At 45.5% G+C, this 24400-nt stretch overlaps 1 protein-coding gene across 2 annotated transcripts in view; it reads left to right on the plus strand.

Moving 5' to 3' along the window:
• Positions 1–24400, plus strand: part of ANXA13 (annexin A13) — a 180076-nt gene that overhangs the window by 131922 nt on the left and 23754 nt on the right. For both annotated transcript variants that reach the window (XR_013610482.1, XM_078686798.1), the window contains exons 3-7: positions 3704–3798; positions 13532–13702; positions 17155–17188; positions 17284–17363; positions 22723–22791. Coding sequence is in view for 1 of the 2 variants with exons in the window: in XM_078686798.1 (XP_078542924.1) it covers positions 3704–3798; positions 13532–13702; positions 17155–17188; positions 17284–17363; positions 22723–22791 (449 nt within the window). In the remaining variant the exon portion in view is untranslated. The remainder of the gene's footprint in view (positions 1–3703; positions 3799–13531; positions 13703–17154; positions 17189–17283; positions 17364–22722; positions 22792–24400) is intronic.

Consider the following 24400-nt stretch of genomic DNA (forward strand, 5'->3'; position numbering starts at 1 on the left):
TTGATTATCCTAAAAACATGCCTTGTGCCTGGCCCTCCTGGACAAAAGTTAGACAACCTTCCTCTATATCAATTTTATAATATGTTCCACTAGGCCAAGAAGATCTTTTTCTGCGAAGCTTGGCGATAAAGGAAACATGGATTTTTTTCTCATAGAACTCATAGCTACTTTTATATAAATTTTTCTATTCAGGCACATTTTTTGTAGTATTTTCATCGAACCTCCTTGCAATTAACATTACATGTATGATTTATGGGGCAACGATATGCAAAATGCTAAACTGATAATAAGAGACTGCAAATACATTTTCAATTTAGTCGGAAAAATAGCAAATAATGACCTGCTAGACGAAGAACATTGTTGTTATGTAAGAAAGAAAGAAAATTGTGGCTGTGATAACTTCAAGAAAAGAAAGAAGCAAACAGAAACAAGAATAATAGAAATCGTCATTCAGAGGGACGCAGGCGCCACGTCATAAAAGCATTTAAAGACTACACATATGAAAAGTTTTTTTGTTTTTTTTAAGATATGTGTAAAATGCACTTCTGCACAGGGACAGGATGACCTCGCAAGGTCTTAGCTTAAGATCTACAAACTGAAAATGGCAAAATATTCAAGAGGCAGAGAAGAGTGCTGATACATGATGTTCCTGTAGGTAAGGTGATTCTGGAAAGATCTTAGGTGGCCTGGAAGCTCTAGCAATCCACACATACAATACTTTGCTCCCCAAGAGGGAAGATGGTACTTAGGAACAATAAGGACATTAGCACCCATGCATCTGAAGCTCACAATGATAGCTAGGGAGCAAATTGTTTCCTTTTAATCAGGGGCATTGGTCAGAGATGTCCTTATGATAAAGAGGACTCTCCTCATTAGCAGAAGCCAATGGAGGGAAGCAAGATGTGTGAACATGTGCGAATAGTGGTTTAAACCTAGCAAAAGAAGTGCTGCAGATGTGGGAATAAGTTGAAGACAGAGAAGCAACTAGGAAGGAAGGGCAAGTAACAACATTACAGTAATCTCGTATATAAAGAATGACAAAATGAATGTTAGATCTTCTGGGATGAGGTTAGACAAGACTCCAAGGAAATAAAAACAAGAAGAAGACATGTTCTGGATATCACAGTTAAAGACCAGGTGTCATAGAATGTGTGCAGATTTAGAGGCTAAAGGGGGAACACTAGGCACAAAGTGCCACCAATCATCCAACCTGCTTACCAAGGACAATCTCTGTTGTTTTGTCAGAAGTGAGGCAAAGGGAATTGCCATTCGTCTGAGATGCAATTGAAGAGAGACAGCTCTTATTGTTTGTTCTGCCCGAGTCCGCTGCCATTGCTAAGTTTGACAATGAGCCACCCATCATCCGCATCAGACAAAAAAAAAATCAAAAGTAGCACCATCGATATTAAACTGGGTTGGGATCAAGGCTAAACCCTTGGAAACTCCACCAATGACTGATCTAAATTCACATCTGTAAGGGGGTAGGGAGATAGCCTGAGAGCAGTCAGTCAAAAGGATGTATTACCAGCCTCCTACAGACGTTTTAGAAGAATGGGGTGTGAGACTTCATCAAATCGCAATTGAGAGCTTTAAGAGCATGAGGCTGTCTACACCGCCATTATCTAAAGTGAGTCTAACATCTTACGGGACATGACAGCCTCGACGCCATGCTGAACCTAGTCTGGGATTGATCTCATTGATCTCATGGGAGAGCTAGGGCGCTCGACCTCGGACCTGGAGGAACTGGGTTCGAGTCTCGGTAACGACGCCAAACTTCCTGTGATTCTGGGCAAATCACTTAATCTCCCCGTGCCTAACAAAAATGAATGTGTGTCCTAATGTAACGTAACGTAACTGGTGCTATGTAAAGCGCTCTGATACCCTGTTCGGGTCTAGTTCGCGCTATATAAAACTCTGCCAAAAAAAAAAATCTACAATGTGATGAACTTCTAGAAAAGCAGAGATCTGTTGTTAACACGACTGTCTCTGATTTTAGACAGGAAAAAGTGAAGAGAGAGGGACCGAAAGTTGGTGAAAATTGCTGGGTCAGCCATAGATGTTTAAAGAGAGGGATAAGTAGGGCTTTCTTTCAGACTAAAGGAACCCATCCTTGTAGAGAAATGTAAGACTAGGAGATATGGAGTTATCAACAATTCTAGCCATTGCCGAAATTTACAATGGTATAATAGTATTCATCCATTATGTTGTTACACTGATTGATACTGTTTATTAAATGTCTTTTAATTGGCAATCGCATTCCATAACAACTACATCTGTAAATGAAATGGGCGGCAATTAGTAATAAGCTTTGGAAATTCAGGCAGTAAAATGACGTATCTATTAACCCCTTCCCTGCGCCGCAAATTCCGCTGCGGGAAGGGAGGGCTTGGGGGTGGGCGTGGTGCTCCGGTACTTATGACGGTTCCACACCGTCATGAGTCACGGGCGGCCTGTGCTCCTGATGGCGTGGAGCTGTCATGACCCAGCCCAGTCATTAATTCGCCCGCACAGGCGGGAAATTAGTGCCGCGTAGGCGGAGCGGCAGCGGCATGATGGCTCGACGCCATCATGAGCACACGCTGCCCGTGACTCATGACGGCGTGGAGCCGTCATGAGCACCCAAAGGGTTAAACGGTTATGTTGATATAAAGGTTGCAAGTATCATGAGATCTTGCAGTGCGCTCAACCATCATCAAAGCCAGGATAACACAACACACCAGCATCATCAGTGGGAAGATGTCAGTGACCAATGATATCAGATCTAGGACTGCAAGTACCACCAACATCTATGCCACTCAGTGTTCACCGTACAGAGCTAAGCACCTCCAGGCCTTCTTAAAAGTTAGGCATTAAAGAATGTGAGACAGAGATGCTAGGGGAGGTTGGGGCTCTGTACACCTACCCCTGAGGCTGGATAAAAAACACAGCAAACACAAGATGATGGACGGAATGCTAAAACATTTTAGCCAGTCACTAGATCTGGGTTTAATCCATCGTTCTTTTGCTCGATATGCCACACTAGTTTGGACCCAGCCATATGTAAATCAGTCTTGAACATGCTCCTCGTGGGCACAGTCCAGTCCGAACTTGCAGGCCAGGCCTGGACCAGAAACCAGTATCCTAGGATTGGTTTCAGGGTATCACCCCTCATCAGCCAGGCTAGCTGAAACAAGTGGCATAGAGTGCAAGGGAACCTTGTCTGGGCATACCCTTGGCCACTTAGGGCAAACATACCAAACACAACAAGATGATGGGTGGAGTGCCGAAACATTTCAACCACTCACCCCCAGTCAAGAGTTCTGGGTTTAATTGATTGTTCTTTTACTTACTATGCCTCCCCAGTTTGGACAGAGCCCTATGCAAATCAGACTTGACCCCGCTCCTCATGGGAACAGTCCAGCCTGAACTGCCACGCCAGGTCCTTCCTGGACCGGAAATAAGACTCCTAGGACCACTTTCTGGGTATCACCCTTCATCAGGATAAAAAACACAACCTGACACCACCATAGCTGTCTTGTAGAATCACAGATAGGAATCATGGTGTAAATGTGTGGATATTTGCTGATGCAACTGAATAGACGTTTATGGATGTGCATCTAAACTTGATGATGATGAAGGGAAGGCCATCCCAACACCTTATCTTCCAAAATGGAGACTAGAGAAGTGTGCTTATGTTTTCCTTTATTGTGCTTGTTTTTTACAGGAACAGATGAAAAGGCCATCATCGAAATTCTAGCAAATCGGAATTCAGACCAAAGGCAAGAAGTACAGAAAAAATACAAATCTCTTTATGGCAAGGTACAGCAAATGCATTTCTTTCAGTAGATAATTAATGCATACTGAGTAAACCATTTGACTGTCTACAGCATCTGACACTTCTCAGTTGAGATGTAGAGCAGCTAAGCTTAAGATGGGCTTTTCTAAATAATGTACTGCACTTTCCCTCTAAACACTGGAAATCCTGGCTTAACATGCATTGTGCCTGAGCACAACCCTGCCTATAGCCGGGCTGCTTTGAAAAATGTGTCTGATGATTACGTCACCTTGCATTTTTTCCACCCTATTTTGATAACATGTCTGGTATTACCTAGAGATGATCTACTAATATCCCTGATTCTCACAGGAAAATTGAGAGAGGTCACCAGCAGATTTATGCTGCTGGGGAATTCCTGAAGATTTACCAGCAGAATGGGCTGCTGATAAAAGTACCAGCGGCTGAATCCCTTCCATTCCAGCTATGACTAATGTTTATAATCAGAACCGTAGGCACTGAGGTCCATAGCACAGCTTGTGAACATAATAATATGCCACATGAATAATTGAGCAATCAATTAATCACTGCATTTATAAAGCGCGCTACATACCCGTGAGAGTCTCAAGGCGCTGGGGGGAGGGGGGGCTGCTACTGATTGAAGAGCAAGGTCTTGAGGAGCCTTCTGAAGGCAAGCAGGTCCCGAGTCTGTCGTAGGCTGGTGGGGAGAGCGATCCAGGTCTTGGCGGCAAGGTAGAAGAAGGATCTGCCGCCGGCGGTGGCTTTCCGGATGTGAGGAACTGAGGCGAGGGCGAGGTTGGCTGAGCAGAGGTTTCGGGTGGGGGTGTGGAAGCTGAGTCGGTTGTTGAGGTATGTAGGTCCGGTGTTGTGTAGGGCTTTGTGTGCGTGGATGAGGAGTTTGAAGGTGATCCTCTTGTTGACGAGGAGCCAGTGCAGGCCTTTCAGGTGGGATGTGATGTGGCTGCATCGGGGGACGTTGAGGATCAGTCGTGCCGAGGCGTTTTGGATTCGTTGTAGTCGTCTCAGGAGCGTGGTTGTTGTTCCTGAGTAGAGGGTGTTCCCGTAGTCGAGTCTGCTGGTGATGAGAGCCTGGGTGACGGTTTTTCTCGTGTCGGGAGGGATCCATTTGAAGATCCTGTGGAGCATGCGGAGGGTGTTGAAGCAGGACGCGGAGAAGGCGTTGACTTGCCTGGTCATGGATAGGGTGGAGTCGAGGATGACCCCCAGGTTGTGTGCGTGTGGTCTGTGGGTTCCGGGGGTGTGCCTAGCGATGTGGGCCACCAGGAGTCGTCCCAGGCTGATGGGGTGGGTCCGAGAATGAGGACCTCCGTCTTGTCTGAGTTCAGCTTCAGTCTGCTGTCCTTCATCCAGTCGGCTACGGCCTTCATTCCTCTGTGGAGGTTGCCTTTGGCGGTGTGGAGGTCTTCGGTGAGGGATATGATCAGCTGGGTGTCATCGGTGTAGGAGATGATTTGAGGTTATGTTGTTGTGCGACGTGGGCAAGCGGTGTCATGTAGATATTGAACAGCGTCGGGCTGAGGGAGGATCCCTGTGGGACGCCGCAGATGATCTCGGTGGATTTCGAGCGGAAGGGTGGGAGGCGGACGCTCTCGGTTCTGCCGGAGAGGAAGGATGTGGTCCAGGCCAGGGCCTTCTCTTGAATTCCGGCGTCATGGAGGCGTGCTGGTAGGGTGCAGTGGCAGACTGTGTCAAAGGTAGCTGATAGGTCCAGGAGGATGAGAGCAGCTGTTTGTCCATCAGGATCCTGCTGTCATCAGTGGCGGCGATGAGGGCGGTCTCGGTGCTGTGGTTGCTGCCAAAACCGGATTGGGAGGGGTCCAGGATGTTGTTGTCTTCGAGGTAGCGGGTTAGCTGTTTGTTGACAATCTTCTCTGACACTTTTGCCGGGAACGGGAGCAGGGAGATGGTCCGGAAGTTTTTGAGGTCCTTGGGGTCCGCCTTGAGTTTCTTCAGAAGGGCGTTGATCTCGGCGTGCTTCCAGCTTTCCGGGAAGGTTGCTGTCTCGAAGGAGCTGTTGATTGTTTTTCGGAGGTGGGGGGCGATGATTGTGCTGGCTTTGTTGAAGATGTGGTGAGGGCAGGGGTCCGATGGGGATCCGGAGTGGATGGAGTTCATGGTTTTGATGGTGTCTTCGTCGCTGACGTTGGACCAGGCGGTCAGGCGGCTGGTGCGGGTGGTGGTCGCAGGGGTGGTGGACTCGGTGGTGGGTGCGGGGGTGTCGGAGTTGAAGCTGTCGTGGATGTCAGTGATCTTGCGGTGAAAGAAGGTGGCCAGGGAGTCGCACAGGTCTTGTGATGGTGGGATGTCGCTGGTGTTGGAGCTGGGGTTGGAGAGTTCTTCACGATGCTGCAGAGCTCTTTGGTGTTGTGTGCATTGTTGTCTAAGCGGTCCTTAAAGGCGGTCCTTTTGGTGGTCCTGATGAGTTGGTGGTGTCTGTGGGAGGCGCTCTTGTGGGCTGTGTGGCTGTCAGGTGTTCATTCGTGGAGCCATTTCTTCTCCAGCTTCCGACAGGTGCGCTTTGATGTCCGGAGGTCTTCGGTGAACCAGGCGGCTTTCTTGTTGGTGTGGTTGCTTGTGGAGGTCTTGAGAGGGGCAAGGGTGTCGGCGCAGTCGTTGATCCACTGTTTGAGGTTGGTTGTGGCAGTGTCTGGGTCCGTGGGGTCGGCGGGTGGTCTCAGGGCGAGGGCGGTAGTCAGTTGGTCCTTGGTGACCTTGCCCCAGCAGCAGCGTGGCAGCTGTTGGGTGCGGTGGTGTGTGGTGGGTTTCCTGAAGGTGAAGTGGACGCATCTGTCGTCGGTCCAGTGGGGTTTGGTGGTGTGGTTGAAGGAGACGTGGGGGCTGGTGGAGAAGATGGGGCCCAGCGTGTGTCCAGCAGCGTGGGTGGGTGTCGTCACGAGCTGTTTGAGTCCGAGGTTGGCGAGGTTGTCGATCAGGGTGGTGGAGTTGGCGTTGTTGTTGTTCTCGAGGTGGAAGTTCAGGTCCCCGAGGAGGATGTAGTCCGTGGAGGCGAGGGCGTGGGTGCTGACGAGGTCGGCGATGGTGTCGCTGAACTGTGGTCATGGTCCGGGAGGTCTGTAGACGAGTGTTCCTCTGAGGGTGGTGTTGGGGTCGGTATGGATCTGGAAGTGCATGTGCTCGGCGGAGGTGAGGGTGTCGTCGGTGTTGGTCGAGATTCTGATGGTGTCTTTGTGGATGATGGCGATTCCCCCTCCCACTCCATTGGTGCGGTCTCTGCGGGAGATCTTGTAGCCCTGTGGGATGGCTATGGCGATGTCTGGTGCTGAGGTGGCATTCAGCCAGGTCTCCGTCAGGAAGGCGACGTCGGGGGCGGTAGAGTCTAGGAGGTCCCAGAGTTCGATGGCGTGCTTGCGAGCGGAGCGGGTGTTGAGGAGGATGAAGTGGAGGTGGTTGGGTTCTCTGGTTGGTGGTTTGGTGGGCTGGATGCTGGTGAATCTGCAGTTCCGGCAGGCGAAGGGCCCTTGCGTGCGCTTCGGGGTGGCCCGGTAGCAGGGGTGGTCTCGTTCTGTGTTGAGGGCGTGGAGGGTGCTGGAGTCGTAGTGTAGTCTGGCGTTGCGGGGTCCAGGGGTTCTGGCGCTGGGCGCGGTCCAGGCACGGACAGGCGCAGACGGGCTTGCCTTTGGCGTGCCTTCGGCCCGCTGCGCGGCCGCTAGAGTCCTCCATAAGAGGGGGGGGGCAGCTGGGAGGCGGAGCGGGGCGGCCAATGGGTGAGGGCTGGGGTTACAGAAAGGAAAAAGGGGGCGGGCGGCGGGGGAGCAGCGGCGGGAAGCGGGGGGCACAGAGGGCAGGGGCGAGAGGGAGCGCCTCAAGAAATACAGTGAATACAGTAGACAATAACAGATAACCAATACAGTAAACAATAACAGTTACAGGGGCAAAACACAGCAAAGCAAGGTGGGCAGTACCAGGGGCACACCAGCGGCGAACCCTCGGCAGCACTCGGGCCCTCATGCGAGTCGTGCGGCGTGGGGAGTGACCTGGGGTCAGGACAAACATTTAGCTATTCCAAGTTACCATCCCTTAGAACCAAGATTTGTTTACAGCTAACTGGAAGCAACACCATTAACCGCTTCCGTGCGGCGCCGATTCCGCCACTGTGCTGGACATTCCATAACAGGGTGCGGTCCTGACGGAACCGTTCCGTCATCAGCACAGCTCAGCCGTGACTGATGACGGAACGGTTCCGTCACAAGCATCGAAGGGGTTAACAGTAAATCCTGACAGCGGTGATGCAGTCAGTTCCGCAGATATATTTATAAGAAGGGTATTTCAAAGAATAACCCAAAAGAGAGGAAAATTATAGGGAATCAGAAATCCTGAATGACATAATCTGAAGGTCTCTATGAGAAGCATCCTGTATCAGGTAAGTAACTCTCTCTTGAAGACCCTGCCTTCTGTAAATTCAGATCTGATCTAACAATATCAATAGAAGGATCCCACACACTAAGATATTGGGTGGTATAAGAAATCCCGAAGAGGGAAAAGTATCCTGCAAGTCTGGACTCCACCTGCGCTTGAGAGCTCAGACAGTAGTGGAAGTGCAAATTGGTGAACTGGACAAATCGATTTCATTTATGGACACAACATTTCTGTGGTAAGCTGTGAACGGGTATCCGTCACAAGAATGTAGAACTTTGTTGCACAGCCCATGAAGTGATCTCTTGACCCCTCCATCATCACGGTGGGAAAATGGATTTCTCCATTGGACTGTGTACAGATGTGTCACTGACAGCACGCGGAAGAACAATCTAGTCCTCTCTCACTTGGAGTGCTCTGAAAGTTTGACTTCTTCAAACATCACAATGAAATTACTAACCCAGATGAGGCCAAACAGGCACCTGCTCAAAGCTTGTCCAGAATAGTTAATGCAATAGCGCCTCCACCTGTTCGTTTCTGAAGGTAAGCGTTCTTCTATTTTTATAATTGTGGTCTTATTGAAATATAGCTAACAACCTTGTGGTGGCACTAAAGCGTTTTAATAAGAATCCTCATTAGATCTAATCATGCAACATTTCAGGCACAAGCACTTCACCCCACACCAGTTTGGGGGCACAGAGGTTTGTCATTTATTTCATGTGGCCAATAAATTATCACAACTACTAAAGTGCATTTACACACAAAACAAAACAAAAAGCTCTATCGGGGTCTATACAAGGAACTGTACAAAATACTTTGCATTTATACTGTCTCTTAACCATGGATTTGATTTCACTCCCAATAAGCAGGACTAAGAGATAAAGCATTTCTGCATTTACTTAAAAGAATACTTTAAAGTTAATCCAACAGAAGAGAACGATGTAAAGCATACATAAACCACTGCTTATTCTGGGGCCCTTGGTTTCCAGTGCTCGGCACCTGCACTTAATTGGTTTCCACACTTCTGATCCTCTGCCACATGGTGGCGCTGCTCTTCTAATTTAAAGATGAGCAGAACAACGGTTGTTTATGAATACAATATTCATTAAAAATACTAATTCTTGCCTCCCGGCATTTCCTTTAGCTTTGGGGATCTGGAGTAACCTGAACTGTCGCACTTGCAGGCGAGAGAGATGGTTAGTAGTTGTGTTGGCCCAGTCATTGGCAGCAATGATGGGGTCAGTGGGTGGTGCAAGCTGCAGTGGCCTCCTGGTCAGGGCCCTGGCTCTTTAAAAAAAAAAATTAAGCACTGGATAAACCACCCCACTGCTCATTCTGGATACCCAGAAAAATACGATACAAGTACATGTCGAACATTACACTGCTCTGTGAATGAATAGTAAACACAGGGCCAGATGTAGGAAGCCAATTAGTGACCACAAACGCCGAAATACGCAGAATTTCAGCCTTTGCGATCGCTATTTGGCTTTGAGCAATGTAGGTAAGATTAAACCTACCCGCAAAATAAGGAATCACAAAAATTATGATTCCTTATTTTGCGATTGCATTAAATCAATGTAAGTAGCACAAAAGAAAGTGCACTTTAGCCTTAAGGAATCGCTAATTACCACCAACTTCAAGTTGGTGGTAATTAGCGATTTCCTTTAAAAAAGCACTTTTTTACTTTTTTTAAAGTGCCATGTGGTACACATTCATGCCCTTAAGGCATGAAGGTGCACCACATGTGCATACATGCACATTTTAGGGATGCAACAGGGTACCCATGCACCCTTGAAATTGCGCCCGGAATTTGCGAGTGCTACTTGGTTACTCACAAATTGCGGGCACAAATCCTATTAATTCCTATGGGCCTCTTGGCCCATAGGAATGAATGGGGTGGTATTCCTTGATTGCGAATCTCAATTTGCAATACGCAATCAAGGAATATTAAGGAATCGCAAATATTTTTGAGATTCCTACCTACATTCAATTTTGCGAGTCCTTAATAGTGATTCGTTAAAAATCGCTATTAAGGACTCGCAAAATTGAATTTACCTACATCTGGCCCTAAGTCTTCAAGCACTGCACCCCGCTGCACACCCTGGTTACACACTGCTGAACCACTGCTCATCACATACACCATCCTGCGTGACATTTCATATGGTTAAAGCATGGGTACCGTTCAATGGTACAAGAACCAAAGCTCTGGAAACCCTTGGACTCTCAACTCAGGCCGGAGCCAAACTACATGCTTTTCAAAAGATGTCTCAAAACACAACTGTTTGGACGATCATGAGAAAGACACAAAGTCGAGTGTGAAGATTGTCCGACAGGGCAATCTCCCCAGATCTGAGTGAACTCTGCCTGAATTGTCGATTGTCAAGCGCATAGTTGGGATTCTCTGTGACAGACCCCGCCAACAAGCCAGAAGGGTAAACTATTGAATGAAATGTCCCTAACCATGTCTTGTCCAATTAAAGACATTGCACATTTTTCTCATCCTAACAGGCACTCGGATATTGTCATACTGCCCTAAAATAATACTCCACCACTAATCTTTATCAAATTTCTTTGGCTTTCTGAAACAGTGAGCAGTTACCAGATGTTCAACTGGAACAGTTAACTATCAGAAGGGCATTTGTCTGGAAAATTGATGGCTGGGCATCATCATGCTGGTCAGGGGAGTTCCAGATACTCCAAAAATATCTTGTCTAGGGTCAGGCATCCATCGAACAGGATGTATGACGTTACATCGCGAACTTTTACAACGCACACCGTTACAACGCAATTTTTACAACGCAGATACATTTACAACGAATGCTTTTACAACGCATGACATTACATAGCAGATGCTATTACAATGCATGCCATTACAACGTAAGTATGGGTAAGTATATTATTTTTTAAAAAATGTAATTTATTAAAATTTTATTAATTTAATAAATTAAATTATTTTTTAATAATTAATTTGTAAATTTATATACTTTAAAAAATAGTTTATTTTAAAAAGGACAATTATTATGAAAGAACTAATATTAAAAAATAATAAAATTATTAAAATTAATTATTTAAATTATTTAAAATTATTTATTTAAAAACTGAACCCTAAAAATACCCGTTACCCTGAACCCTTAAAATACCCATGTACCCCATAACCCATATCTAGCCCTGAAACCTAAAAATACCCATGTACCCTAAAACCCAAACCTAGCCCTGAAACCTAAAAATACCCCTGTACCCCAAAACCCAAACCTAGCCCTGAAACCTAAAAATACCCCTGTACCCCAAAACCCAAACCTAGCCCTGAAACCTAAAAATACCCCTGTACCCCAAAACCCAAACCTAGCCCTGAAACCTAAAAATACCCCTGTACCCCAAAACCCAAACCTAACCCTGAAACCTAAAAATACCCCTGTACCCCAAAACTCATACCTAGCCCTGAAACCTAAAAATACCCCTGTACCCCAAAACCCAAACCTAGCCCTGAAACCTAAAAATACCCATGTACCCCAAAACCCAAACCTAGCCCTGAAACCTAAAAATACCCCTGTACCCCAAAACCCAAACCTAGCCCTGAAACCTAAAAATACCCCTGTACCCCAAAACCCAAACCTAGCCCTGAAACCTAAAAATACCCCTGTACCCCAAAACCCAAACCTAGCCCTGAAACCTAAAAATACCCCTGTACCCCATAACCCAAAACGAAATATATACTATTACTTAAATTAATTTATTTAATTTACATTAAAAAAAATGATTAAAAAAATAACATACTTACCAATACTTACGTTGTAATGGCATGCGTTGTAATAGCATCTGCTATGTAATGTCATGCGTTGTAAAGGCATGCGTTGTAATGGATCCTGCGTTGTAATGGTGTGCGTTGTAACGGTGTGCGTTGTAATAGTTGCGTTGTAAGGGTTGTTTCCCATCGAACAGCGTCTCCAGCTGCCAAGATTCTTTCTTCAGTTCCAACCACCAAAGCCCAGTCTCAGTAGAATTATTGCAGACTCTCACAATTATAATTACTAGCATTTTCGGCATTCCCGCTGACTCAACACACTGTGATTCCCTGCACACACCTCAGGAACTCTCTCCATCTTGAAATCTTGGAGCACCATTTTCAGCTGAACACTCAAAATGGTGCCCATCCACTTTTTTGTTGTCCAACCAGACAATAGAGTTCACCCGTTCCTGTGGCTATCAGGTTATAATTATCTGATGCCCAAGCTTGATGACAACCCACTCACCCCAACCCAGTGGCAGTTCGTCAGCAGGGCCTCAGGGCACAGCCCTGCCACCAGTGAGCCGCTACTTACCGCTCGAGCCTTTGCCCACACTGCTAATTATTTAACAGTTAATTTGGCAGTGTTCATGAAAACACAAGTTGTATTTTCATGAACTCTGCCAGTGCACACGTCAGCCCTCTTGAAGTTTCCAGTCCAAACCAAAATGTGAGCAGGTTCCTTTAGAAACAGAACAATATGACTGTAGATATTCAGAAGATTAAGTATTATCATATTTATAGATCCATCCTAGGTTCATGCAAATGCCATGCATCCAATTGTTTAAATTGTGCCTAGTTGTACAAATAAATTGTAAATGTACACTCATAGGTTTACACCTATGATTGCCAGATATTTATGCATTTTTTCTAATTCTGAATTAATTCCAATTGTACACACATCAATATGTACTTGTATAACTGAACAATGTGTACGTTTAAGCATGTGGATATACGTAGCAAAAGTCCATTATCAAATGCTTACTTTTTTCACCCTAATGATTTTTTTTCCTGTGAAGAACCCAGTGTTGATAAAACCCATGCCTTGCGGGTGTCACTCCACAAGCACACTCTGAAAAGCAATGTACTCCTGCATTGAAAGAAGTAAATCTTCAACGGTATCCAGGATTTGAACATATCTTGGAAAACTTTGTGAATACTTTTGTGGGAGATCACCAAATTCCCATGCCAGTACCGCCCTGAAACACCTCTCCCTGGGAACAGATTTACCGCCACATAATATATATATCACATACTTTTAATATTACGAATGAGTGAATCAATTTATGAGTGTAAATGAAAAATGTATGAATTATAAAAGTAAATTTACACTCAGCTGGTGCAGCTAAGTTTATCTTAGGTGCACACATGCTGTCTCAATCACACCTATCTTGTGCAATGTGGTTTTCTTCTTTTCTTTCCTTATGCTTTGCCTTTCATATTTTCTCTCTCGCCTTCCTCTTTCGGTCATTATTATTCGTTTTTAATGACAGAAAAGTGCATTATGGCTCCCGATGCTCAGTCCCTCCTGAACTCTGATTTGTTAATATTTTTATGGAAGGTCTTTAAATATCTTGTAGGATCTGGACAGCGTCCTGAAAGGTGAACTCAGTGGGAACTTTGAGAAGACCGCCCTGGCCCTGTTGGACCGCCCATGTGAGTTTGATGCCCGCGAGCTTCGGAAAGCCATGAAAGGGGCGGGAACAAACGAATCGCTACTGATCCAGATTTTGTGCACAAGGGCCAACAAGGTAAGTCCACAGGCCTTCTTGGAGAGTCTCTAGCAGTTGTGATTGCAGTACACATATTGCTTCCTTTACAGATGCCTTTCATCTGAAAATGTGCATGCAATGTATTGATTATTTGTAATATAAGATATAGATTTTTCTCTTTGCTTACTTTTAGTGATAACCCCTTACGCAGCCATGATGTAAGTAATACAAATATGAACTAAAATCTGTTTCATAGTGACCATGAGGCCACGTCTCCCCCTCTCACGCGACTTTATGAATTGGCAACAATCATGTGAATCTTATTTTTTACTGTATATATTTTTTAAATTAGTACAATTCAACGGTAAGTGTAAATGCGTGCTTTTTGAAACCACCCACTAAGACCTCTTGCACACACATGTGAGACTCATCAACCATGATAATGTAATCCCTCGCAACTGCCCACTACTTCATAGGACTTCCAGGACTAATGAAAGTAGGCTGGAGCCCTCTTGGCCAATGGGCTATGACTGTATCAGTAGGAGACGCTTCAAGGTCTGGTCTAAAGATGCTTGGCGCGGCGCATACAATTACATTTTGCCAATTCCCACTACCCAATCAAGAAGGCCCTTTTTAAGCCCTTTGTCTCAATCTGGGGCCCTCTCAGCCAGCTGTTCATATTGGCATTAATGTAGCACTGACCTAGCCTCAGTGTTAAATGATGTTTTGGTGCTCTATGCATTGCTGGATGCACTCTACAAGGCCTTATATGAACTGCATGAGAAACATTAACTGTAGCTATACTAGTAGGAGCCACCATGCTTGGAAATATCCTCTTGAGCTTAACATGAGTGTGTCCACGTTACAGAGCTTTAAAAGGTTCTGTGTGGCATGCAACAAAAGCATTCTGCATCAGGCGGAGGCCAGAGACCTGTGTAGCGCTACAGGACTCAACAGAGTTCCTGGGCGTTTTTAGATTGCACTGCGGGCAGCTACATTGTCTTACGACAAAAATGACTATCATAGGTCCTGCTTTTTGTCTATAATGTGGACTCTCAGCTGAATTACGTTACCCCAAGACATGCTCAATACTCTTCCAAAGTAGATGTAGCCTTGAGGGTCAAGGTACAAGAAAGTATATTTTTCTTTTATATATCCTCATAAAAGAGCCAGGGTAGACATTCCATGGCTCAACCACATTGTGCTTCTCTCCCCCCTCCCTTCAATATTGTTAAAACCATTGAACTTTGCTTCCACTTCAATAACCTTCATTAATATATTCTTCTGCTTCAGAAGTGAAGAAATACCATTCATCGTCCACAATCTCACTATTTACAGTCGCCCAACTGGAAGCATTGAGATTGTGGAAGCAGAATAGCAAAAAAATAAAATGATCATAACCTCTTCTGTATGTCTAGCCCTTTAGACCATTGATAATCAAGGTCCAGCCTTCTCTTTAGGACTCCACTCACAAATTCACCCAGAATTAGCCAAATATCTAAAAAGCGACATGTGAGCCGCATCTCGGACACCAATGCAGACAGTTCAAGGTTCTGTACATCTTTGCTGGGTTATACTACAGCCTTATAGCCCGTTGCTAAGAAAAATACCAGTTGTTAAGGGCCATGAACCTGAGTAACAGGCCACATGGAAACAAGGAGTGTAGCCCAAGGGCAGGGGAGAATATTATAAATTAAACAGAGAGAAACGGAAAAACAAACATTGGAATGTTGGAACAGAATTCCTATGCCATCCATGATTGTCCCTGAGCCACTCAAATGTTTTAAGTGAGCTCTAAACATTTCAATTTTCTCATATAAATTACAAAGAATAAACATGTTTGCTGCTTGTACTTATGTACAAAAAAGCAGCCCAGAATAGATTCAACCACTCTCTGAATAGTACCTCTCAGCCCACACCAGTGTGAACTTGAAGCAAGAAGGTTCTTCTCAAAACCCCAAATGCTAAGTAGTGGCAACTCCTCCACTATGGCGGAGAAGCGTTGCCCCACTGCTTTCAAGCAGTGCGAGAAGAGGAAACATAACATGATAATAACTTTTGGTTATTATCATGCTATGTTTCCTTTGTGGGTGGGAGAGTGGGCGGGGATGCTCTGCTTACGGAGCAGGGTAGGGGCGGAGTGGTTTGCCCACTCAAGTGCGAAATGACTGTTTGGCGGGCCGCCTCGGGCCGCCCAAAGCAGTCATGCGCACTTCTCTGTTCTCCATGCAGGCTGTTTTACAGCCTGCATGGAGAACATGCCCACCCCTACAGCCCCTGGTAGAGCACCATGTCACGGCGCTCAGACCAATCACAACGCTCCATTGGAGCGTTGTGATTGGCTTAGGGGTGGGAGCCTGGCTGCCTAGTTCCTGTTCCTGGAAGCAGATTCAGGAGAGCTGGAGCACAGAAGACACAGAACCCGACCTCGAGGTAAGTTTTATTTCATTTATTCCTAAACCTTGCTTACACCCCCCCTGCGCAACACCCCTGTGACCGCCCCGCAACACCCCCGCGACCACCACGGCCCCCCGCATGCTGCCCCCCCACCCGCAAGCAATGCTGGCCACCCCTGAGTCTAAGGGGTCCAGCCAATTAGTGATCTTCTTCCTATGGTAAAGATTTCTTACTATCAATCATAAAGTGTATTGTACAATTAATAAACCTCTAATAAATAACAATAAAAAGCAATAACCCTGCCATGGCCTAAACTTACAAAAGCAACACATTGATTAATTACACAGACAGGTTTAAACCTGAATGGATCTCATCATACAAACACAATACCAATAAATATCAGCAGTTTAAAAGTTCACATAACACTAAACCCATAAAGTTTCAAAAATACCCCAGTAAATGAAGGTCAGTGTCACTCAAACATACTATGCCTGCATCTGAGCATTCCCTTGTTATCTCAATAAGTGTCTTTGAACTCCAGACAAATACACAATATATGTACAATTGGTTCCTCCCATATGGACCATAGGTGACTTCAAACATTTTCTTCACCCTTTCTCCAGCCACAACTAAAACACAGTATTATAAACAAGCATTGGCATAGCCAATAGGTCTCACCTTTGGGACTTTGTAAGTGATTAAGGTTTTATTCACCTGCTGCCATACTAAGTCCATCGCTACTCGCTGAGAATGCATGCAAATGTTATCTTCAAAATACCCTCCTAATCTTGAGACAGTCCACAGGGGTGCATGAGACAAAAGGTAATCAAATGTTTGGCGCCTCAATATGTTTTTATGGGCAGTCACTGGCTTTCTCTAGCATTTTTTCATGATCTTCAAATATAAGCTTTATGGAGGTCTTTGATAAGATACTCTCGGTATTCACACTAATGTAATTCCACCTATTGTGATTAGTTTTCACTGACCGCCTTCTAACCAGAAATGAAAGTAATCCTAGGATCACCTGCTTTACAATGCAGTCTTAATTTCAAACAATGAGGTGACGTTGATCATGTTCTTCTTTTGTTTTTCAGCAAATTGTTGCCATAAAACAAGCGTACAAGCGCTGTAAGTAACATATCTTTTCGTGTGTTATGTTTTTCTAAGAAGCCATTTGGTTGGCTGTGTACAGAGTTTCACACTTGCTATCTTTTTTTCCACAGTATTTGAAAGGGAGTTGGAATCAGATGTGAAAAGCGACACAAGTGGTTCATTCAGGAGCATACTCATCGCCCTGCTGCAGGTGGGTGAACACACAGGCAGGAAAGCCTCACTTTTGAGGACCCTGTAGCTCTGTCTATTGTGACCTAGTGCAATGTCATTGCTGTAGCGTATGATTCCATTGTGGTCTGTTTTGTCCAGAAATACCAATACTTGTGAAATGGTGGACTGTGTAAAGTTATTCATCAGTGAAAATCCGAAATTAGCCCAAGAGATCAATAGACCCTATTATGAAAATAAGTGCACTGGGCGAGCAAAACAGTATTTGCACTCTTTTTTTATCCTCAACTAGTACGTTTTTGTTGATATTGTTGTTGTTTTTTGGAGAAATACCAGTAACACATTTGTTTTCAGATTAGCATTTGCAACAAAATGAATTGCACATAGTGCAGTCCAAGTCGCTACAATCCTGCATAGTTTGGGAATGTCCCCTTAGTGATTTCCACACTTCTGTTTGAAATAATATAAGCACACTTTTAGAGTCGCCCATTAGCTTGCAGCCATTCACTGTGTGCTGCCAGTGCTGGAGATATGCTGACATTTTTCTCTTTGAATTGTAAGTGAAATATTGTTCCAGTTCATGGAGAACCCGGCTTGGCAGATCAGGCTAGACGCTCCCATTGGAGCAGAGTCAAGAGTGATTTGCATATAGCTGGGTCCAAACAGAAGTGACGTAGTATGCAAAATAGCGATGGACTGAGACGTGGCTCAAGACTTACCAGTGGCTGAGATTAATTCAAGCATTCCATCCATCACTTTATTGTATACATTAGTAAATAGGAGGGAGGCAGTGGGCAGAACCCCCCCCCCACCCACCCCCTCCCCACTCTCCCCCCCCCCCCCCGAGGCAGGCAGTCCACTTCCTTGGTGCACTGTACACACAGCATGTTAGATGTGGCACCCCAAGCACACACACGAGTAATGCAGGCTATGCAGCTTGGGGGTTACCATCCAACTTCTGTTGCATTGTGGGAGGTCTGTTTGATGTCTCCCCTCTCATGGAGTCAAAGTGCATCCCCACACCTTGTTGAATGTGTCTATTAAACACTCATGGTACTGTGCAGGGCCCTTATATGCCGCTACCTCTATGTAACCGGGGAGTGTTCCATAGGAGGTGTTTGTGGCATGTTACGCCTGTGATGTAAGCCTGTAAGCGCCGGGACACTCTTTGAGTAGCCGTGCGCTATATAAAATCCCAGTATAACATAACATAACATAACATAACATGTGTGATTGCGCAACCATATGTAGGGTAACTAGAGTCCTATAGAAAACATCGGGAGTGCTTGAAAAGAATGCTGATTCTCTGCCAGGCTGCTTTTGTCCTCCTTGAGCACTTGACTCTGTGTGCTGCTGTCCCTGGTGCACTGTTCCTGGAGGCTTGCAGGGCAGCCGCGGCCCGTGGAGGCAGTTACGGTGGGAGCAGGAAGGCGGGGCGGGGGAGGGGCAGGGTGGGAGATGCTAAAAACCGGAATATTGATAATTGGAGGTAACTAAACAATGTAATTAATAAAAACGAATTTTTTTGCGCTCACTGCATCACATTTTGCGATGCAGGGCGCGCTAAAAAATTCGTTTTATTTATTAAATTGTTTACTTACCTCCAATTATCAATATTCCGGTTTTTAGCACCCCCACCCTGCCCCTACCCCGCCCCGCCTTCCTGCCCCACCGTAACTCCCTCCACGGGCCGTGGCTGTTGCAGGGGGCTGTGTGGAGATACAGCCCTTTTCTTGCCAGACTCTGCACAAAATATATGTGAGACCCTCCTCCGAGAGCCGGACTGAGCATTGCCTAGCGAAAGAGCGATCCTCGAAGAGGAGGGCTTATGTGTCTCTTTAGTTGTGTGGTGCCAGATTCTTACTCCTGCAAAAACTACAAGGCAGAAGAAAACCCAAAAAGACACACTATATGGAAATAGGATTATTTAAAATGTATAGTTACAGGGGACTATGGTTCTCTCTGGTTTCCCGCCACTATCCCTCAATGTACCAGTACCCCATGGAATTTGTCTGGACTCTAGGAGACTTTGCGGCACCATTACAGCAAGGTGTCAACCAGCAAAGGCTCTGTGTGTCCCTGTGCTCCTTGAATCCTTGGAACAAGCCTGTGATGTGGAAGAAGCTGCACTGCTGTGGCTTGAAACTAGGAGAGGTTGTACTGACTAGTGTTTAGAAGAGCTTACCCTTGACTAGAAAGATGCACAATAAAGGCTCAGAGCGCTGAAGCCAGGTTAAGCAATGCAACAGCCAGGAGACGGGATGACCTTGCAGTCCCCCTGGTTAGACTTGCTGTAACATATGGAGGCTGATGGCTGAAGAGAGACTATATCTGCCCCTACAAGTCGGAGAGGTTCACGGAGGGATTTCCCCTCTCCCGCAGGATTATGATAGTGTCTTAATGCTGGTGGCTGATTGCCCATATTCAGGAATCTTTGGAACACTGGAATGTTCCTTCCAGTGCTTATTATAATGGAGTTATATGATATATTGAAGTTGCTATGTAACCCTAACACTAAATCCTCGTCTCCTCCACAGCTGGTGATCTAGAGAGTTCTGTAGGCACCCCTGGTAAAACGGGAGTCCCAGTCAACAGAAAATCCAGAACAACCAGTTTTGAGATAGTTTCTGACCCCATCAATTTCCATTGAAAATATTGACTTAGAGAGATCAGTGTCCAGTGACCTCACCTCTAGTTACTGGATCTCCATTAGTCCTGTTATCTAGTCACTGAACCGCAATACTCTGAAGCCATAGACTTGGGTGGGACCATAGATAATTTTTCGGGTGGTCAGTTTTGTGGTGAGTTTGCTTCTTTGGTCTGTTTTGCATATTTTCCTCCACCTGTTTTGAAACCCTCCAAAGTAGTCTTAACTTTCACCAAAAATCCCTGACAAAAGGTGAACATATTCTAGCTTATTTCATAGACAATAACATCCTGCCTGGTGTCTCAGCCCGCTGTGAAAGACTAGACACGTATGACTCTCAACGATAGGCAAGGGCACCCACATTTGAACCTTGATGCACTTGTGTCGCACAGTATCACACTTTCACCTAGTGAAGGCAGCCCTGGCTGTTTGACGTCACTATTGCTGGTATTCAATGTGCAAATGGGATTCTGTGATTATCCAGATGGAGAGCACTATTACTTCAGGGCCACTCCAGGGCATTGAAGTGCTAGACAAATGTTACAATAAAATACCTTACTACCTATTGCCTAGGAACACAAATGGTAACCAGCACCCACCTATGCTGGTGGAGTTCCCAGAAACCCTTACTGACAACTACTTAGTAGAAACAGTAAACTGTAGAATAACTTGAAACATAGCAACTGGTAATACTTGTTGCAATTTTTTTTATTGGACACAAACAAGGTAACCTTTGATTAATGCTTAGGAAACACAATCTGTTCCAGTGGTGCTGGAACAATTTTGCTGCCATCAATGACACATCACTGAAGTCAAAGAGATATGAAAAACCAACTTGAAGTTGATTTAAATGTCGATGTTTTATGACCGCATTTTGGTTGCAAAGCATTCTTAGATACCGCTGCGATTCGGTATTAGGAAGGGTCGCCCTAAACAAGCCCCTTGCCAACACTGAATCTCAAACCCTAGGGTTTGGTACATCAGAAAATGCTTTTTTCGAACCGTTTGCGACCAGAAAAAAGCTTTGTACATTTAACCCATGCTTCACTTTACAAAACTTCTAACTTTGAAGTCTGAGAAAGAAAAGTAAACACCAATCTCAATGTTAAAAGAATAAGCAGTCATTTAGCAAAAGACAGCCTGACCTTTGACCTCTGTCTTTGACCTCATAGCAAATGTGGCAATAAAAAACCAACATTTAAAGGCATCTTTATTGCTCATTCACCTTCTGAACTCCAGCGTGTTTATTTTGGGGGTGCTGCAGGCACAGCTTGTGTATGTGTTCAGTTTTGTAAGTGTCGCAACCCATTCTACAGTAGATATAATGAGCACGTATTCATGTAGAGAGGATGCACAAGTAGCCTGCATAGTTTTACGAAGCACCACAGATTTCTTACCCCTAGGCTTCCGGATTCCATACAGCACGTGACATGAACAGTACATACATGTAGAGTGCAGAGAACAGACTGAAGGGTGCAATGTATGAACTGCAACTCCGCCCGGCACAGCGCACCCATTTAGGCAGATATAATTGTTCGTCACCGTGCATGCATGAGACAGTGCAGCATTGATAGACGTCACCTTGCATGCATGAGACAGTGCAGCATTGATAGACGTCACCTTGCATGCATGAGGCAGTGCAGCACTGATAGACGTCACCTTGCATGCATGAGACAGTGCAGCACTGATAGACGTCACCTTGCATGCATGAGACAGTGCAGCACTGATAGACGTCACCTTGCATGCATGAGGCAGTGCAGCATTGATAGACGTCACCGTGCATGCATGAGACAGTGCAGCATTGATAGACGTCACCGTGCATGCATGAGACAGTGCAGCATTGATAGACGTCACCGTGCATGCATGAGACAGTGCAGCATTGATAGACGTCACCGTGCATGCATGAGACAGTGCAGCATTGATAGACATCACCGTGCATGCATGAGACAGTGCAGCATTGATAGACGTCACCGTGCATGCATGAGACAGTGCAGCATTGATAGACGTCACCGTGCATGCATGAGACAGTGCAGCATTGATAGACGTCACCGTGCATGCATGAGACAGTGCAGCATTGATAGACGTCACCGTGCATGCATGAGACAGTGCAGCACTGATAGACAAAGTGAAGGCTCAACCCACCAGTCCATCTTTCAGTGCAGAGCTCACTGTAGAAGGGGCTGGCATTCCTCTGCCTGTGGGTGCTGCGAATGACAGCACCTGCCTGCAGCGGGGCTTTCTGGTCTCAGGAGACCCCCCTGAGCCCGTGTCGGCGACCACTGAATGTAGAACAGTTCACGCATGGAGCACAATCAGTGCGCCTCTTGACTGCTGCTTTTTTGCCCCTGCACCCACGTCTGTAATATGGCCAAAGCTGTCCTTACTTTGCAGGGGGCCGCCCCCTAAACAAATAAGGAAATGCTGCTTTTGGGTGGCATCAGTGCACATTTTATTCCCGGGCAATCCATATTACAGAAGGGGCCCCCAACGCTTCTCCTGCCTCTTTCATAGGTGCCCCGGGCCGGGTGCAAAAAGCAGACGAAAATACTTATTATTCCTAGGGAGTTTTGTGTACTTTAATGGCATGTAGAACAATTTTTTTTATTTTGAATTGGACAGCAGGTGGCAGCAGAGGCTGCGTTTCTGACAGATCTGCAGCGGTTAATTGAAAACAGCAAATGTTAACTTTTGTGTGCGTTTGAGACTCAGCATAATCACAACCTCTCTCCCGCAGGCTAACCGAGACGAGGGTCTCGAAATAAACGAAGATCTGGCCGGAAAAGATGCCAAGGATTTGTATGAAGTAAGTATATTTATGTTCAAATAAAACAAATTATGCCTCAACATTTTAACCACTGTTTCACAGAAATTCTGTATGCACAGTGGACTTTATAGTTCGAATACAATGTTTGTAAAATGTTTGGGCGATGCCTTTGTTGCCTGATTCAAACATTGCCTCCTCTTTCACACACTCTGCTTCACACTGGTCTCTTTAAATCCACTGATGAGAAGTACACATCTTTCAGGAAGTCAAACACATGGGGGCATATTCAGGGCACAAGTCGTAAAAAAAGAAGTGGGGGGACGCTGTCACCGGAAGTGACGTCACGACAGGAAGTGACGTCACGAAATGTGCCGAGCTCCTCGTCCCAGAGAGGCAAAAAAGTGAAGTCCAGCTGTTTGGCAGGGGGGACGGCGTCCCCCCGGTAAAATAAGTGGGGGGATGCCGTCCACCCGCGTGGTACCCCGACTCGAGCCCTGGCGCATATTTATCAAAGAGTTGTGCCGTCTTTGAGCCATGCAATGGGGTGCAAGGGCGACGCAACTACTAAAATAGAATTATCAAGCATTGCAAGGCCACCTTGCACGGCCCGGCCTGGCTTGATAAATATTGAGTTACGCAACGCAGCGCAAATCACTGCGTTGCGCTAGTCTGCCCCAGGGAGGTGTTCCATGGGTCGAGCGTGGGTGTTACCCCGCATCCACCCGCGGATTTTGATACATTCCCAGTTTTACTAATGCTGATAGACCTGGGAATGGATCAAAATGTTATGCCTCCCCAGGTGAGGAGTACCAAAGAGAAATAATTTTATTTCTCCTGGTGGTTTTCTCTTGCCATATGTGCTGCATTCTGTAGCACACATAGAAAGCGAACATTGCCTCAGTCGATTGTTTATGGGCAGTAAGGCGCCCCTTCCTGTACAAAAACAATCCTGCTTACAATGCAGGAAGCCTTGCATCATGGTGCATTGGCGCTAGGCAGTCATGAGTGCGCCAACATAAGAAAAAGACAGAAATGTGCCTTATAATGTTAAATAAGGCACATTCATGCTGGTCACCTATCATGCAGAGCAGCAGGGTGGCTTGCTGCGATTTACTGCGAGATTTCTTCATAAATGGGCCCCATGATTCTTACCAACAGGCAAGTTGAATCCATTAAAAGCACCTTGGGCGGATTTGGGTCCGTAATTCAATTGGAAGCCTATAGCGAATCACACCTTATTCGCCAAAAATATTCAACTCGAGCAATCAGACCCAAAGGATTAACTGCCAACAAAAAAAATAATAATAAGTTGCTACAGAAAACACAAAATGATTTGTTGCAAAGATGAAATGATTCCTGAAGAAATGTTTATTCTTTCGAAAAAGTATGCAATTTCTTAAACCCAACACCTAATTGATTTTCAAAAGAAACATTGACTTGTGATTTCCAAACTTACATCTGGTGGGATATTTCTGCCCTATTTATGGATACTGTGGATAATCATAGCATTTTTGAGATTTTCAGCACAATTTACATTAAAAATAAAAGCTTTTGCAATTCCTAGTTAATATACTGTAGGAGCAGATCCCAATCACTGGTTCATTCGTACGACTAATGAAATGAAACATTGTCTATGTCGAAACGGCTT

The sequence above is a fragment of the Lissotriton helveticus genome, chromosome 4_1 (genome assembly GCF_964261635.1).
Source record: "Lissotriton helveticus chromosome 4_1, aLisHel1.1, whole genome shotgun sequence".
Taxonomy (NCBI): domain Eukaryota; kingdom Metazoa; phylum Chordata; class Amphibia; order Caudata; family Salamandridae; genus Lissotriton; species Lissotriton helveticus.